At 45.2% G+C, this 19,052-nt stretch overlaps 1 protein-coding gene across 3 annotated transcripts in view; it reads left to right on the top strand.

Annotated features, from left to right (window-relative positions):
* Positions 1 to 19,052, top strand: part of DCAF6 (DDB1 and CUL4 associated factor 6) — a 345,809-nt gene that overhangs the window by 276,675 nt on the left and 50,082 nt on the right. For 2 of the 3 annotated variants that reach the window (XM_083173172.1, XM_083173174.1), the window contains one exon: positions 13,900 to 13,941. The exons of the other annotated variant lie outside the window; for it this stretch is intronic. In XM_083173172.1, coding sequence (XP_083029298.1) covers positions 13,900 to 13,941 — 42 coding nt within the window. The remainder of the gene's footprint in view (positions 1 to 13,899; positions 13,942 to 19,052) is intronic. 3 annotated transcript variants of the gene reach the window in all.

The raw sequence follows: 19,052 nt of genomic DNA on the forward strand, positions 1-19,052 counted from the left end.
TCGAGAAGATTTGTGTCGCGCACAGACCAGACATGAGGCCACAAATCTGTCGACATCTTGCCTCATAGAGGGCCACCAAACAGTCCTGGCTAACTGTTCCAAAGTTTTGGCAATACCTGGATGCCCGGAGCTTTTTGCCGAGTGAAAATCCCTGAAAACCGCCTCCCGTAATTTCTGGGGAATAAATAGACGGTCCTGTGGGGTCTGTTGAGGAGCCGACGCTTGGGCAGCAATTACTAAGGTGGCTAAATCTTGGGTCAGGCCCGCCATGATGACCGAGCAAGGGACGATGGGGGATGCTTTCACCTCCGATCCCTGGAAAGTCTGGAAACTGCGGGAGAGGGCATCCGCCTTCACGTTCTTAGAACCTGGCCTAAAGGTGATAATAAACCGGAATCTGGTGAAAAAGAGTGCCCACCGAGCCTGTCGTGGATTGAGGCGTTTGGCAGACTCAATATAAGAAAGATTCTTGTGATCGGTGATCACCGTGATGGTATGCTGAGCTCCCTCAAGCCAGTGACGCCACTCCTCAAACGCCCATTTGATGGCCAATAACTCACGATTGCCTACATCATAATTTCTCTCGGCTGGAGAGAACTTGCGGGAGAAGTAAGCACAGGGATGAATCTTTAGATCCTGTGGCCCCTTCTGAGACAGGACTGCTCCAGCACCCACATCAGAGGCGTCGACTTCGATTAAAAAGGGTAGCCTGGGATCTGGGTGGTGCAGAATTGGGGCTGAGCAAAACGCTTTCTTTAATTTTTCAAAAGAATACATCGCCAGTTGAGACCATTGTCCTGGGTCAGCCCCTTTCCGGGTCAAGTCCACTATGGGGGCCACGATGTCCGAGAAGGAGCGGATAAATTTGCGATAGTAATTAGAAAAGCCAAGAAATCGCTGAATGGCCTTGAGCGTGGTTGGGCGAGCCCAGGATTGAATGGCCTGAACCTTAGATGGATCCATGGAGAAACCTTGAGGGGAAATAATATACCCTAAGAAAGTCACTTGTGACACTTCAAATTCACATTTTTCTAACTTGGCATATAAATGATTCTCCCGTAGCCTCTGCAGCACCAGGCGGACGTGCTGCCGATGCTCGGGAAGAGACTTGGAAAAAATGAGAATGTCGTCCAAGTAAACTACGGCAAAACCCCCTAAAAAAGGCCGAAGGACCTCATTAATAAAGTCTTGGAAGACTGCCGGGGCGTTAGCTAGACCAAAAGGCATCACAAGATACTCAAAATGCCCCGAGTGAGTATTAAACGCGGTCTTCCACTCATCTCCACTTTTAATTCTGATTAAGTTGTAGGCCCCCCTGAGGTCTATTTTGGAAAAAATCACTGCCTCCCGAATCTGGTCAAATAATACGGAGATGAGGGGTAATGGGTAGGAATTTTTGACCGTAATTTTGTTAAGGGCTCTGTAATCAATACAGGGCCGTAAAGACCCATCTTTCTTCTCTACAAAGAAAAACCCCGCCCCTACCGGGGATTTTGAGGGCCGAATAAACCCCTTTTCAAGACTTTCTTTAATGTAGAGGTCCACGGCTTGGGACTCAGGTGCGGATAACGCATATAAACGACCCTTAGGGAGTCTGGCATTAGACACTAAATCAATGGCACAATCAAAGGGGCGATGAGGAGGCAGGGTGTTGGCTTCTTTTTTAGAAAAAACATCCGCAAAATCGCGGTACTGAGGAGGGAGAGCTTGAAGATCAGGGTGCATCACACGGAGAGGGAGAGTGAGACAAACATCCGAACAGGACCTTCCCCACCGAGTGATTTCACCAGTTTCCCAATTAAATTCAGGGTTGTGTTTTTTCAACCAAGGCAGCCCCAGGACAATAGGAGTGAGAGGACAGTAAAAGATAAGAAAGGTGATATCTTCGGAGTGAAGAGCCCCCACCGACAGACGAAGGGAGGGAGTCCTAAAAGATATACTGCCTTTGGACAGTGGACGGCCATCCAACCCACATACAGAGACATGATTGGCCAAGGGTATGGGCATGAGGCCCAATCGGTGCACCAGGCCTTCATCAATGAAGTTACCGGCCGCCCCACAATCCACAAAGGCAGATCCATTCCAAGAACGGTCGGTCACAGAGACTGATACCTGAATCAATACGGAATCTGAGGGAGAAAAGCTCGACAGGCCCAAGTGAACCCCCCAAGTATCACTTAGGCCCTGTCTTTTCCCGCCTTCAGCGGACAAGCAACAGCAAGGTGACCGGGACCCCCACAATACAAACAGAGGCCCTTGAGACGGCGGCGGTTCTTTTCGGAGGAAGATAGTCGAGTGGCCCCCAATTGCATAGGCTCGTCTCCGGGTACCTCGGTAGACTCGTCCGCAGATGAGGAAGGCAACACTCCAGACCGTCTCTCCCTCTGCCGCTCCCGAAATCTCCTATCCACCTTAATGGCTAACTGCATGATCCCATCTATGTCTTTAGGAGTGGGGTAATGCACTAACGCATCCTTAAGGGATTCGGATAGACCAATCCGAAACTGGCTACGAAGCGCTGGGTCGTTCCAGCCAGAATCAATAGCCCAACGTCTGAACTGAGTACAGTATGCCTCAGCTGTGTCCTGCCCTTGACGCAAGGCCCTAAGATTTGACTCAGCCAAGGCCGTCCGGTCCGGGTCATCATACAATAACCCCATAGCTGAGAAAAATGCCTCCACTGAAGAGAGAGCCTCAGCACCATCAGGAAGGCCAAAGGCCCAAGACTGAGGATCTCCCTGCAGGAGTGATATAACCATTCCTACCCGTTGAGCCTCAGAACCGGATGACACTGGGCGTAATTTGAAATAAAGCCTGCAAGACTGTTTAAAATTAAAGAACTGGGACCGGTCACCTGAAAAACGGTCAGGAAGATTTAACTTAGGCTCCAGACCCCTACCGGAGGAGGAGCTAGACTGTGACCGTTCCTCGTGTGAGTTTACCCGTAGGGTGAGCTCTTGCAGTTTCTGCGTCAGCGTGTGCATCTGTCCTGCAAGGGAGTGGGCAGCAGCCTGTTGTGTCGGATCCATGATTGGGGCTCACAACGACTATTGAACCTCTGAGCTGTAGGGGCAGCGAACAGTCCCAGAGTATAGTTTGGCCGGTTATAATGTTATGATAACTGGGTGTCCTCGCCAACCCTGACTCCGTTGTCACCGAATGAGATTGGCGGACGCGTGCTGAGCTAGGCTTCGCCTATAATAGCCGCGTTCGACAGAGCCCGTTAGTCAGGCTCCACCCCCGATGCCACCAGGTCTTTAGGGCTGACAACGCCGCCACCAATGCCAAGGATGAACAAGGGGATAGCTAACTAACCCTAGAAAGGCGAGGTCACCCTTGCTCCGTGGACAACAGAGTGGACGTAACAATACGCAAAGATGTAACACAATAATATCCCAAGCAGGTGTAACAATACACAGAGGTGTTCCATCAATATCAAAATACGAGTAAGGGCTGTCTGGGGGTAGACCCCACTTATCTGTGCACCGAGGAGGCAACAGGCAGCGGGAACCCGGATACGGATAAAGGACAACACACGGACACCAGGAGTACAGGAGACTGAACGGAGGACACGGCTGGGAATCAACGACAGGATGCAGGATGACTGGACACAGGAACCAGGAGTAGCGGGTAGGTGGGAACCAGGAACACTTGAGACCCTGAGGTGCAGAAGCTATAACCGGCGCCTGTCCTGGGCAGACGCCGGCTCTTTATTCAAAATCCCCGCCGACGCTGACGTGCGCTGCACTGCCGGGCGCATGACGTCAGTGCGCCGGCGCGCCGACGGAGACGCTCGGGGACGTTGCCCAGCAACGCCCCGATGCCTGCTGACGATGCCGTGGGGACGGAAGCTAGGGGCGTTGCTGCGCGACGCCCCCGACGCCTCCCCCGGCACTCGTCTACACTGTCTGTCCCGGCGGGTCCGGGACAGCAGTGTAACAGTATCAAAGTGAGATTGCGTCCCTAAAAGGGATGCAATGTCTCAAGGCCATATCAACTAGTAATCATAAAAGATGCAGCCAGTGTTACTCCTCGAAAGTAATTTAGAGGAGAATGGTCAGAATTGACAAACCAAACTGCAACAACTGCATCCACCCAAAACGATACTCCGCTGGGGTGCAAGGCTACTAGCAGCCGGATAAATATTACATTAAAGTATTCTCCAACTTCCATTTAGCAGGAACCTTGAAAGGTATTCCTGGTGAAATTACAACTTCAGAGTCCACTGTTGGTGGAGTCTGCCATAGTACCCTACCATTTCTAGATAAAGGGCATGAAATAAACAATGGAAGTCTGGGTAATGGCAACTTAAACAGACTTGGAATATGGACAGGCAGGTTTTGAAGTTTTTCAGAGGTACTTTACACTTTACAAGTGTCTGGATCAGAAATTGTAAATAGCTCTGTGTACACTGTAGTTACCATACCTCCCAACTGTCCTGCTTTCTGCAGGAACGTTTCTTTTTTTTGGGAGGGGGGGGGTGGTCATGCATCCTGTCCAGCGCCAGTAGTGTCCCGTGGTGGGGCGAGGATGGGCGGTGGTAGATGCCCTCACAGTGGTGAAAGCATGGCCTGGCCTCGCAGAAGTGGAGCGAGTATAGGCCACCCCCCCTTCCCGCTAGGCCACGCCCTAACATTTTTGGTCGAACAACAACGTCCCTCCCGGTACCTCTTCAGAGTTCAGAGGTATGGTGTTACCAGCCTTGTACTTCTGAGCATGGCATCAGAGTAAAGGGCCATACACACTGGGCGACTATGCACAGCATGTATGGACAGCAATGATCACGTTCATCACTGGGGAGAATGCCGCTCAGTGCATACATACTGAGTGGCTTTCCCCCTGCCTGGCCCTGACAGCAGGGGGCAAACGGCTTTGCATAGCACAGAGCTTTGCAAAGCCGTCCTCAAAGCCGGTCATCTACTGGTAATACCAGGAGATGAACAGCTTTCCCAGCGATGATGCGGGAGCTGCAGCCGGGGCATACACACTGGGCGGCTTTGAGCTGAAAGTCGCACAGTCTGTATGGGCCTTAATGTGGCATCTTGTGTATAACATCTGTGGCATCTTGTGTATAACATGAGCATAGCATGCGAGGTGTTGCAACATTGTAACAAATTTAGCAGAAACTGTTGCTGCCTGTTGTCCTCTGTATGAACTTGCTGTCTGTAAACTCTCCCCACAAACTGCATGTCCTCACTGCCTCTGTAATAATGGGACTTACTGTATTCTAGTTCACTCTTTCTGACAAAATCCTTCTAAAGCTGTGTACACATGCTTAGATTTTTCCCTGTTTTCGAGTCGATTTTGCTTATAGAAGCAAAATCGACTGGTTGTTAGGACACTTTCGATCTGCATTCGATTCAATGCGCGCTCCCGTTTTCTCAAAATCGAATAGAAAAATCTACTGTGCAGTCAAGGAAATCTCGAATTCGATCCAGTAAATACATTGTGCCTACATTGTGAAATCGAAATCGAATCGAATGCAAAAATACAGATCTAATGCCAAATCGAATGGGATGATCTAATGCCAGATCTAATAGAAAATCGAATCTAACATCAAATCTAAAGCAAATCTAAGCGTGTGTACAGGGCTTTAGATGGACAAAACCATGTGCACTGCGGGGGGCCGCTGTAACTTGTGCAGAGAGAATTCGATTTGGGTGGGGTTTTACTTCAAAGAGAGATCCATACTTGCCTACTTTTGAAAACTAGTTTCAGGAAGATTATAGTTGGTAGTAGAATTTTGCACACCGCCCCATTGAGGGGGTGTGTCATGCTCCACCCAAAGGGCGTGTTTAGTTCCATATATGGAGAGATTGTGAAAAGAGATTGTGATTATGGCACCTAGAAGCATGGGTGTGTACTGTTACATCTGAGAGGAATCTTTTAAAATGACTTCTATCCAAATGTAAATGATCCCCAATGCAGTTAGTAAGAGCTACTATACTTGCTAAAGTGCTGGGGAATGGCGCTGATGATTCAATGTAAATGTATCTGTCTCACAGTGACAGTGTAATGTGGGCTAGGTGACATGAGGGAGATTGCTAGACTAATGATGGAGAGAGGGAGATTGCTGCTATTTCAGGGAGTCTCCTGTAGAATGCAGGAAGGTAGGCAACTATGAGTGAGATCTATATTGCAGTGTAAAAATAAAGCAGCCAGGATTTACCCTGCACAGAAACAAAATGACTCATCCAAATCGAATTATTTATTTATTTATTAACAGTTTCTTATATAGCGCACACAAATTATGCAGCGCTTTACAGAGCATAGTTATAATCAAAAACACATAACAAATTACAGTACAAGACAGTTTAGGACAAGTACATGGTTAATATGTATATATTCTAAGAAAGGCACATGAGGAGAGAGGGCCCTGCTCGTGAGAGCTTACATTCTAATGGAATTCTAATTATCTCTGCACAGGTAACATCTACCCCCCCTGCAGTGCACATGGTTTTGTCCATCTAAGAAGGATTTTGTCAGAAAGAGTGAACTAGAATAAGGCCCAATGTGAGGGACACAAAGTATCTTTCTGAAAGGGCCCTACATACGCAGAGATGTATGCCAGAGATACATAACGGGAGATTCAGCACAAGAGATTTCACTCTTTCAGACAATGAGCCACATACAGAGAGATTTGTGTCAGAAATTCATAATGGGAGATTCAGCACGGGAGATTTCAAAGAAAGTGAAGTAAAACACTGCCCTTCATCACAAAAATAATGTTATATGGTATAGACATCTACCACATAAATAATGTCTTCTTTAATAAGTGCTCTTTCACCTCCCCCTAGTATGCACCCCCCCCCCCCCCCCCCAAAGAAAAAAAAAAAGTTTAATCATTGGTGGCGGCTAGTGGACCCTCCAAAAAACTTAACTCATGGTGGCTTGTGGTTCCCCCAGAACCCCCCCCCCCATATGCAAACTTTTAAACGTTGGTGGTACAGTGGGAACTGACATAAAAAATACTTACCAAGTCCGGGGTCCAGCGTCTCGTCCTCTCAGTCATACAGAAAATAATTTTGTATAATAAAAAAATGGCATGGGGTCCCCCCACCCAGGCATGACCAGCCCTGGGCTTTTTGAGTGGTCCTTGTTCCCAAAATACGAAGGACAAAGTGAGTGGGGTCCCTTGAGTTGGCCCTGGTTTCCAAAATATGGGGGACAAAATGAATAGGGTCCCCTGTATTTTGGGGACCAGCACCAGGCTCCACTAGCAGGGGGTGTAATGCCATAGCCAGGGGACACGCTTGATGGGGTCCGGTGGCCACAGCATTACCCACCCTAACTAGTCAGCCCAGGCCGGGAGTTTTTGGGGAGGTGGGGACCCCCCAAATAAGGGGGTCCCTCCTCTCTAGGGCACCCCAGGCCTGGGCTGAAGCCCGGGGCTATCCCCTGCACCCATGGGCGGTGGGTGCAGGGTTGATAGCTTGTTTAACAGTAATATTGTCTTTTACAGTAGGACTACAGGTCCTAGCAAGCCCGTCGGTACCTATACCCCCCCTGTAAAGGAAATATTAAAATAAAACCAAAAACACTGGTTTTAAATGTTTTAGTTAATAAAACCACAAACACAGGTTTTTACATATTTTATTAAACTGCATCTTGTCTTCACCCAGGGGGGCTCCTGCCCCTCCAGGGCTTCTGCGGCATCTTTACCTGGGGGCGGTGGCCCCCTAAGCTCTTTTGCATGGCCGCCGCCTCCCAGGGCTTCTGCCTCTTCTTTTGTGTTCTTCACCTGGGGGCGGCGGCCTTTTAAGCTCTTTTGCATTGGCCGCGCCTCCCAGGACTTCAGGAGCTCTTCTCTTCTCCTCCGCCATCGGAGTAACTGCCCCTACTCTGTCTCAAGCTGGCTAATATAGCCAGCTCTAGGGGGCGGGGCAATGACGCGGCGAGCGGCCATTTTGAAATTTGAATTATTATTTTTTACATCTCCATCCCGATGCTGCTGCCGCCCCGCTGCCGCCGTGAGGTGAGGTGGGGGTGGCGATGGTCAGGGGTGGTGGTTTCAGCGGCGCGGTCTGCGGCGGGTCTGTGGCGTCCGCAGTCACTCGGCCCTGCTCATCTGCCCACAGCCACACATAGCGGGAGATGAGCAGGAGCTTTCTGAGTGACTACTCTGAATTGTACAGCCCGTCCGTTCTGAATCTTGGACAGATTCAGAACGGCGGGGGTGTGCATGTAAATCACTGTGTGGGCTATATACACAGCAATTTGCATGCATTTTCAGGCATTTTCTGAGCGATTTGTTAAAATCGCTCAGGAAATGCCTAAATATCGTGCTGTGTGTGGGGCCCATAAGAAAGGAGGGGGAGGGAGAGACACTTGTAAGGGCTTGCAAGCAGAGGCTACATTTGTGCAGAGATCTAAAGATCTCAATGTCCCTCTGGGTAGAAGTACCGCAGAGGACATTATGATATACAGTAACATCAGTGAGCTGAAAAGCCCAGACAGGGACATCCCTTTGGGATGGTGACACAGTAATATGCTATTTATCACAGAGCAGCTTTTCCTCAGAGGATGGTGTAAACCTAGTTGTACACTTCCTACAAAGCAACCTTTTTGGAGCTGCCTCCTGCCATGATGTTCTACATTCTCTGTCTCAATGTGAAGCTGTAAGATCAGAGGACAGGCGTAACATGATGTCAGGGAGCTATGAAGACCAGGCAGAGGTATCCCCTTGGGAATGTAACAGAGAGGGGGTGTGCTGTGCACTTATCGCACAACAGCATACCTTCTGAAGTTTGTGTTACTTTAGAATTACACTTCTTACAAGCAACCTTTTTGGAGCTTCCTCCTGCCATGATATCTTATTATACAGTATTTAAAAATATATATTCAGATACGTATACTCTACATACACAGAGTGGGTACAGTTACACCATAGTTAGAAACACTGGACAGGAGAGACAGTATAAGGAAAAGGAGCTGCCACAGGCCATCAACAGCGCTATTGTATATATACAGGAGCGCTATGGCCTAATTTGCATACAGCCCAAAACTGTCCCACATTGCTCTAAACCCCATTGTCTGAACTCACAGATCTTAGAGGAGCCTGTAGCAGGATTGGTCACCAGGAGACACAGAGCAAATGTGGGATACACTAAAAAATGTGCTCAAAACATTGACTGTTAAATACATACCAAAAGTCAATAAGGGTAAATTCAATTAAAAAAAACCATCATGGTTGGACAAAAAAGTAAGGACAGCAATCAACAAGAGCTTTTAAATTCTATGAAGATAACACAAATGAGGAGGCGTTCAACAAGTACAAAGAACCAAACAAAATTTGGAAAGGGGTACCCAAAGTAGCTAAAAGGGGAAATAAAGAGCTCATAGCCACTGAAAGCAAAACCAATGCCAAGAAGTTTTTCAAGTACATAAATAGTAAGCGAATAATTAAAGAGAACATAGGCCCATTAACAGATATCAATGGAAAAAGTTTTACAGAGGATAAAGAAAAGCAGAACTGTTAAATTGGTTCTTCTCATCAGTGTTTACTATGGGAGAGCAGAGAGTGGAATGCACAGGTACCACAAATGGGACGAACAAGCCGATGATATAATATTTTGGTTCAGCAAAATCAAAACAAACAAATCACCAGGGCCAGATGGGATTCATCCTAGGGTACTAATGGAATTAAGGGAGGAACTAGCGACCCCTCTATATTATATTTTTGATAATTCACTATCATCAGGTACAGAGCCGGATTAACAATGGGCCTGATGGAGCTATAGCTCCAGGCCCACTCTCCAAATAGGAGCTGAGGGCCAGGGCTTTCCAACTAGACCAGCCTCGCGTCGCTAGCCCCCCGGGAACCGGAGATACCGCCAGGCAAACCTGGAACGTTTTAGCCATAGGATAACATGGGACCCGCTAATTCCGACCTCCACCCGGTTCCAACGGCTGCCAGTTCCCCCTCCAGCATCACAGAAACTCTAGGTTGATCTCAGCCGAACCCAAATTGCTGGACCTTCAATCTGATACCTGGTCCATATGGGTTCATTGATTCTAGAGATATTGCAGTTAAAACTTTTTTTTTTCATTTCTGAAATGTAATTTCATGGCTGTTCATGTTGTTTGAGGACACGGGACCAAAATCATTCAAAGGCTACATGTAAATGGGTCAGTTGGTTCCGAAGATATAGCTGGTTGTTTAAAGTGGGGTGGGGGTGGTTTTCTCTCCCCCTCACACCAGAAAATGCAGGGACTAGGCTGGTGTAAAAGGGGCCAGTCCAAGAATGTCCCTGCATGATCCTGGGACCATATTCCCTGCATTTTCTGGTATGAAAGGGGTATTATTTCAAATAGGCGGGACATGCAGTGCTCTGAATACAGCCGGGCAGCCCCCTGCTCTCTGCCCGGCTGTTAATGGCTGTCATTTCTGCCCGGCGGCGACTGTCCCCCAGTTACCGCGAGCATGTATTCCCCCTGGGCAATGAGCATGTAATCCCACATGGCAACGAGCATGGAACCCCTGGCAATGAACATGGAACCCCTGGCAATAAACATGTAGGTAAGCAACACTTATGTAGCATATTTTTTAATAGGCATTATGGTGTTTGGCATAATACGTAATGGAGATTATGGTGTGAGGCTTAACATGTAATGGGCATTATGGTGTAAATTTTTAATGTGCGCCTTTGGCCCTCAAGCTGTGAAACTACAAGTCCCATTATGGGTACTTATGTAATATCCGGACTCCCGTTTTTCTTATGAGACCGCGTCCCCTTGCGGGGCTCGCTGCGCTCACCACGCTTCGGGCACGGTGGCTCGCTGCGCTCGCCACACTATATAAAATCAACTCCATGCGTAGTTGGATAGTAGGGGTATGAAAAAATGGGGTGCATTTAACATGGGAGTCAAGATAATACATAAGTACCCCATTATGCATTGCCACAGTTTTGCAATTAGGGAATGCTAAAACTATGTCAAGGCTTGCTGGGACGTGTAGTTTCACAACAGCTGGAGGGCCACTGTTTGGACATGCCTGGTACAGTGTGTATTTTGGCTCAATCCATGTTGCAAAATGTGAATTTTGCCTTAATCTGTATGGCATAACATGAATTTTGACTCAGTCTGTGTGCCATAATGTGAATTTTTGCTCAATTGGTGTGAATTTTGTCTCATTCCATGTGGCATAATGTGTAAGAAGCAAGTACAGTATAAGGGGTTACTATTGTGTTGCATGATTTGTATAAGGGGTATATGGTGTGGTAAACTTAGGTTACCACATAAAAGGTGCTGACATATTGCCTACCAAGTTTCGGTTTGCAGTATTTTTTTTATGACTGGAGTGCCGTCTCACCCCGCAAGTATTTTTGGACATATTTTCGGCATCCTGCGGGTGCACCTTTGGAGGGCACCCACCAATATATCTCCCTGCATTTTTCCTATGCCAGCCCCCTGCTTTTTCCAGGCATATATAATTAGTTGAAAGTATTTACACAAATAGAGACACGCCCATGAGCTGACCACCCAACCAGAACACTAGTCACGCCTCCCACATTATTAGGTGCTGGCCACAACCCCTATTATTGCGCATAATAGGCCCTTGATCATTTTCAGCTCCAGGCCCATTTAGACCTTAATCTGTCTCTGATCAGGTAAGGTACCAAAAGACTGGAGAATAGCAGAGGTAGTGGCAATATTCAAAAAAGGAAAAAGGGATGACCCAGCTAATTACAGAATTGTGAGCTTAACATCAATAGTGGCTAAAATATCTGAAGCATTTTTAACTTAATAGTTTACTTAGTATTAACCAGCATGGGTTAGTGAAAAAAAACGTTCATGCCAAACAAATTTACTAGGCTTCTATGAGGATGCTAGCAAAAACCTTGATAATGGAAACGCTGTAGATGTGGTCTTCCTAGATTTTGCTAAAGGTTTTGATACAGTACCACACAAGAGGTTGATAAATAAAATGGAGGACCTGGGATTAGGGGCAAGAATCTGTTGATGGGTAGGGAACTGGCTGTGTAATAGAGAACAAAGAGTGGTTGTGAACAGTGCCGTATCAAATATGATACCAGTACTGAGTGGAGTGCCACAGGGTTCGGTACTAGGGCTCATTTTATTCAATGTCACATAGCAACAAAAAGGCCAACAGAATTTTAGCATGCCCCCACTCTACAAAAAGGCCATAATAGAACTAGAAAAAACCCAAAGAAGAACGACAAAGCTAATTATGGGAATTTAGAATTTAAGCTACAGGGATAGATTGAGCAAATTTGGACTTTTTACACTAGAGAAGAGACGTTTAAGGGGGGACATCCTTAACGTACAAATATATCAAGGGTCAATATATTGGACAAACATTTATTGGTTAAAAACATCCAAGGGTACCAATAAGAATAATAATCTTTCTTTAAAAATATCAGAATATACTATATAACAAGGGATAAGTTATTATAACCTAGGTTGAACTCGATGGACGCAAGTCTTTATTCAGCCTTATCTACTATGTAACTATGGCCCTTATTCTGATTGAATCGGATGGCTCCGAATGCGGCCGGCCGATGGTTGTTGTTTGCGCATTTGCAGAGGCGTATCTGCGCATGTGCAAATGCAGCGCACGTCCGAAAACGGTGTGAATTCTGTACAGAATACGATCGGTTGGAACAATCCGAACAGGGGGTGGAGAGGGGCGCGAAGGGCTGTTTGGGCTCATTACCATATGCGTACGCCCCACGTTTCATGGGTGTTCCCATGAAAACGCTGGGCGTATGTATGGTAATGCGGCTGTGACGCACATGTGGGGGGTGGACATATGACAGTCAGATGCCAGCTGCCCGCCCATATCCCTGCTTTAACACAGAGAAATGCCAGAGTGGTCTGGAGCACTCGGTGCTGCCTGACTACTCGGTCCAGCATTGGATGGTCGGCGACCATCGAATGATGGGGGAGGTTCCCACAGATGGAGGAGGTGTTCACATGAAAAATCCTTGCGGTCCGTTCGGTCGGCATCTGACCGCATTAGGACGGTGTGAGCGATCCGTATGGAAGGCGGGGCTAATAACACTCAGTTCCTGTCCGAAAATATGCATCTGACCGATTCAACTAGAATAAGGGCCTATGAGACAAGAAATGCTGTACTGAGCAACCCAGAGACTGTCAGCAGCTATTGGGAGCCTCCAGCAGCGTGCAGAGGTGCCAAAATTAGGTAAAATAGACCCACATGTAGCGCTGGTGTTACACCGGGCTTCTGGAAGCATACCGCATGGTAAGCCCCGCAGCTCCGTCTCCAGAAATGGTGCCAGTTTTTAAAAAAACCTCTGCTACCAACTGCCTTTTTGCATTTCGACCTGACCTCCACCCTCCACCGCTAACTGGGAGGTCAGGCAATACTCACAGCACTGCTGCTAGCTGGGAGGTGGGGCTGGGGGATGAACACGCCTCGCGCCGCACGTGTCGTTGTCTATTTCATCTCCAGAGAACGGTGGTCTCTGCAGCAGCTGTGGCTGGGTCCCACCAGCAGCTCCCACAATGCAGGCAGGTGGTGGCAGACACTACCTACCTGTCCTCAAAAGAAAACTTGCTGCTTTCAAGTAACTATAACATTGCGCTAAGGAGCAAGCCAAAGTGTGACCAGCTCCCACAGGGAACAATCTAAGACTGCCTGGGAGGGGAAGTAGAAGGGGAGGAGTTGGCCACACTCATTTAATTTTAAAGTGCCCATGCTCCCTGTAGTCACCCTTCTATTCCCCATTGTAACTCCAGTGACACCTAGTGGAGGAAGGAGAAAAAGCATGTGCAGTTATGATCTGGATTGGTAATAGGTTTACTTTGTGGTTTGATAAATCAGCTTCTATGTGACTGTTACATTATTTCTGTCATCATAATTGTAATTACTAAATAAATATAACATTTATGATTTATATTTTCTCACCTTCACAGATTAAGTGTCGAGGGTTCATCAGTAAGTGATAGATTAACAAGGTAACTTGAAATGCACTTTTCACTGGTATTTTCCTACTAACATATTTGCTTTTAAAAATATTCTAAAACAGCATTGTCCACTAGCAAATATGTGATAGGAGTTTTACAGTGATCTCCATTTGTCTATGAAAAAATTAATTGTACAGTATTTAGATATCGGTTATCTGTTTCCATGAGAAACAATTTCATTATTTTACAAATGTATTTGTATTATTTACACTCCACACTTAACAAACAGGAACAACTAAGTATTGCAAAATGTCCTTTATTTTCTCTACACTTGTGTTCATATTAAACACAATATATTCAATTAAAACCATAGCTGCCTATCCTCCTGCATTCTGCAGGAGACTCCCTGAAATAGCAGCAATCTCCCTCCCTAACACATTTACATTGAACTATCAGCACCATTTCCCAGCACTTTAGCAAGTATAGTACCTGAAATACAAAGTAGATGGCGCAAAGGGATACTCAGGATACTTTTTCCAATAAAAAATCAATATAATTTTATTTAATCATAAAGAGAATATTATAAAAAGCGAAAGCACCGGCCGGTGACATTTACATATAAAAGAATGTATAACAAGTAAAAAAACCCATTCCACTAAGCATGCTTTTTGCACTTTTTTAATGTGCTTTAGAATATTATTTTGGCACAATGTGGTAATTGAAAGGTTAATGGCCACAATATTTGCTTACAATGGCCACAATATTTGCTCTTTCACACTTGGAATGCGGATAGAAAGCAGAAGTTAGTAAGCTGCAGATTTCAAACTTTGTTAGGCATGCAGGGTGTTAAGTCTTTGTAAAGCAGGGATCAATTTGACAGTCTTGTATAAGACACCAATGGCAGTTAGTTATTACTGCAAAAAAGCGGCTGCTGGTTCCCAAACAAATAGTAATGATCAGTCAGTTAGCCATACATTTTGAGCTTGTAGATGTTAGTAAGCTTTGAATGATTGAAATAGGGTATACTTATGCTCCGGGATCCGATTTGGTGATCCAATCAGTGTGAGGAGAAGTTGGTAGCAGTACCCTCGCCGTCAGCGGGTCCCCGGCCGGCTATGGTATCAGCGGCTTCATCATCTGATGAAGCCGCTGATACCATAGGAGGCGGGGAAACGCGTCATCTTAACGATCCCTTATTGCTGCACGCGAAAGCACCGCTGAGTGAGTGAACCCACAAGCCGGAGCCGAGTGTCCTGGATAAGGCTGTCCATAGCAATAGAACGGCCGGGGACCCGCTGACGGCGAGGGTACTGCTACCAACTTCTCCTCACACTGATTGGATCACCAAATCGGATCCCGGAGCATAAGTATACCCTATTTCAATCATTCAAAGCTTACTAACATCTACAAGCTCAAAATGTATGGCTAACTGACTGATCATTACTATTTGTTTGGGAACCAGCAGCCGCTTTTTTGCAGTAATAACTAACTGCCATTGGTGTCTTATACAAGACTGTCAAATTGATCCCTGCTTTACAAAGACTTAACACCCTGCATGCCTAACAAAGTTTGAAATCTGCAGCTTACTAACTTCTGCTTTCTATCCGCATTCCAAGTGTGAAAGAGCAAATATTGTGGCCATTGTAAGCAAATATTGTGGCCATTAACCTTTCAATTACCACATTGTGCCAAAATAATATTCTAAAGCACATTAAAAAAGTGCAAAAAGCATGCTTAGTGGAATGGGTTTTTTTACTTGTTATACATTCTTTTATATGTAAATGTCACCGGCCGGTGCTTTCGCTTTTTATAATATTCTCTTTATGATTAAATAAAATTATATTGATTTTTTATTGGAAAAAGTATCCTGAGTATCCCTTTGCGCCATCTACTTTGTATTTCTTGTCTTGTTTGCTTTTTAAAGAGGGGTTGAGCCCTTTAGACGGCTGCAGGGAAAAGTAAATCTTCCAGCGCTTCTCTATTGCCTCTGTACGTAAGTATAGTACCTGCTTTGGGGCTCATCTACATTTGGATATCAGTAATTTTAAAAGATTCCTCTCCGATGTAGCAGTACACACCCACGCTTCTAGGTGCCACGTTCACAATCTCTTTTCACAATCTCTCCATATATGGAGCTAGATACGCCCTTTGGGAGGAGCAAGACATGCCTCCTCAATGGGGCGCATTGCTAAGTTATATTACCAACTATAATCTCCCTGAAACTAGTTTTCAAAAGTAGGCAAGTATGATTAAAACATACTGGACACAGTGGAAACCTGTTTTGGATATAAAATGAAACCGCTTTGTGTGTGTGTGTGTGTGTGTGTGTTGTTTTTTTAAATTAACTCTCAGTGTCTGTGCATATGACTATGGACATTTATCTTTGCAGAGCATATTATTGCATTTGCTTCGCCTTAAGTGATTGTTAGCAATTGACAGGACTAATATAATTTTGACTAGTAGGTGTAAAAGTTTGACCTTCATTCTTACTACCCAAACACATGGTCTGATTCAGAGGTGGACACTGCCAATGTTGGACGATGTTGAATGATTTTTTGCTGAGTTCCTGCATGCATGTGTCCCGATATTGGGGGCTATTCAGACCTGATCGCTCGGCTGAAAATTTGCAGGCTGGACGATTATCGAACGTCTGTGTATGTGTACGGGTCTTAGTGTTTTTCTTTGCAAGTTGTTTGCAAGTTGATTGACAGGAAGGTGGTAGCTTGCCACTTTATGGGAGTGCCAGAAAAACCTCAGGCAAGACCAGGAATTCTAGGGAAAAGTGTGTGACGTCGGCTCTGGCCTGATTTTATCGCACGGGCTGAGTAGGCCCTGGGCTATGCACTCTGAACACAATGGAAAAATCATTCGATGGTGATCTGATCGCAGAGCTCTGCAAATTAGGTTTGGTCTTTAATAACCCCATTGTGTCTTATAGTTGGTATTTCAGATGCATGCACAGAGAAGTATATTGAAAATGTAGTGGACATTCCTGAGTGATACATGTCTTAGGGTGACCATACACATTACAATTATTGTATACAATATTGTATACAATATCGCATCTCATCGCATCTCGGTTTTGCGATGAGATGAGATCTACAATAGTATAAAAAGTATGTGCTGCACATACTTTTTGTACTAGATCTCATCTCATCGCAAAACCGAGATGCGATGAGATGCGATATTGTATACAATAATTGTAACGTGTATGGGCACCTTTAGTGCAAGCAAGGAGATGATCGTCTCATGGAGATGTTACGGGAGTGGTACCACAGGCTTGTCGGTTAAAATGGCAGCGTACACAGATATTCAAATGTTTAAATAAGATGACACAGTACTTAAAAATGGTTGTGTCAATCCTCACAAAGGGTTAGTATAAGTTACATAAGTTTGCAGATGGACAACTGCAGTAGACTTAGCTGTGGGCGCTTTTGCATCAACCTCTGAATTAGCCTCTTATTAAGAGGAAGGGATTGAACGTTGATGTTGAAAAGTTCCATTTTTGTGTAAAACTAGTTTGCCAGCAAGATACTGTACAAAGCAACTGGGCCTGATTAAAAGATGGAAGCAAAGTGAATGCAATGCTGACGTTTGTCTATTTAAGTGACTTTTTTTTAGTGAAGTTTGATACTAACTGTGGTCACAGTGAGGATTTTGGCACATAATGATTTACAGACAGTGAAAATTTGTGGGCGGTAACCGGGGGTGGTTTGAGGGGTGTCTCAGCCTATGTATGTTGATGTATGCACTTGTAAAGGTTCAAGCAGATTACAGCTAATGCATTGTCCGATCAACCACAGGGTTGCACAGATAATCGATGGTGTGACCAATGTGCATCTGATGGTGCTTCTTTGTACTACTGCTGCTTTCTGCTTCTTCTAGGTGAGGATGATAAAGATGCAATCAGTGGGAGTCTGTGCAAACTCTATTGGCTACATCATCTGAATATTTTTGCAGAATCACTGCATACAGAGTCATAGTGGCAAATAAGAATTGTGTCCAACTCTGAATCAGGCCTTTTGAGTGGTAATGAGAAAAGGTGCTCTATATACATTATATATATACTCTATATACTCCTTCTTCTCCTTCTTCTTCTCATTCGTAAAAATCAAGTAGATAAGTGCAGACTAGTGTAACCCTTACCATTTTGCCTGTAGCACACCCTTCTGCTCATTTGAATAATATGTTCACCTATTGCTTAGTAATTGAGCATAGCAAGCTGCTTGTGTGGATTCCTTTCAGTTTTTTTCTGGTCAGCATGTTTATGCATGTCCATTTGGAAGTTATTTAAACATTGCTTGCCATTGCTTGAGCGTGTACAAAGTCTATTATTTGAGAGCAAAATCTTGGAACTCTATTCCACATGTTATAAACAATACATTTATATAACCGTATTTATTATTCATTAAATTGCAATAGTGCTGTTCTATGAAGTGGCTTCAAGTATATGCTGCGCTATATAAGAAACTGTTAATAAATAAAATAAATAAGTATTGCAGAGGAATGTATATGGATTTCACCAGATTGAATATCTCCCAACAGTGTGTACTCTTCACCCCAATATGTTAAGACCATTTCACATGATGCTAAATTATAATTTATTTAACTATATTTGTGGTACTTGTGTAGTTTCACGGCGCCACTAGATCGCATGCAATTTGACCTGCGATATCGCATGCGATTTACTATCTAGTTCATTACCCCACTATCCACTAGGGCATGGAGTTGATTTTATATAGTGTGGCGAGCACACCGAGCCCAAAGCGAGGCAAGCGCAGCGAGCCCCACGAGGGGACACGGATTACACTATTATTATTATTATTATTATAATTTTATTTATAAGGCGCCACAAGTGTTTCGCAGCGCCGTACAAAGGAACAATACAGGGAGACAAAACTTGGCATAACATTGAATAAATAACAAAAATACAGTACAAATAAAGAGCACCACAGTTCAATACACATTACAGCTTAAATGTAAGTAGTGAGGACCCAATCAACATACAACTAGAGGCTTGAGGCCAATGATGGAGATGAGTATGCAGACGAAGATGGTCACTGAGTGTTGGAGTAAAGGAGAGCTGTGAGTGAAATGTGAAGAGAAGTGGGCTTTGACAACAGGAGGGAAGAGGGCCCTACTCGGAGGAGCTTACAATCTAG

Source organism: Crinia signifera, chromosome 2 (assembly GCF_055691185.1).
Source record: "Crinia signifera chromosome 2, ASM5569118v1, whole genome shotgun sequence".
Taxonomy (NCBI): Eukaryota; Metazoa; Chordata; class Amphibia; order Anura; family Myobatrachidae; genus Crinia; species Crinia signifera.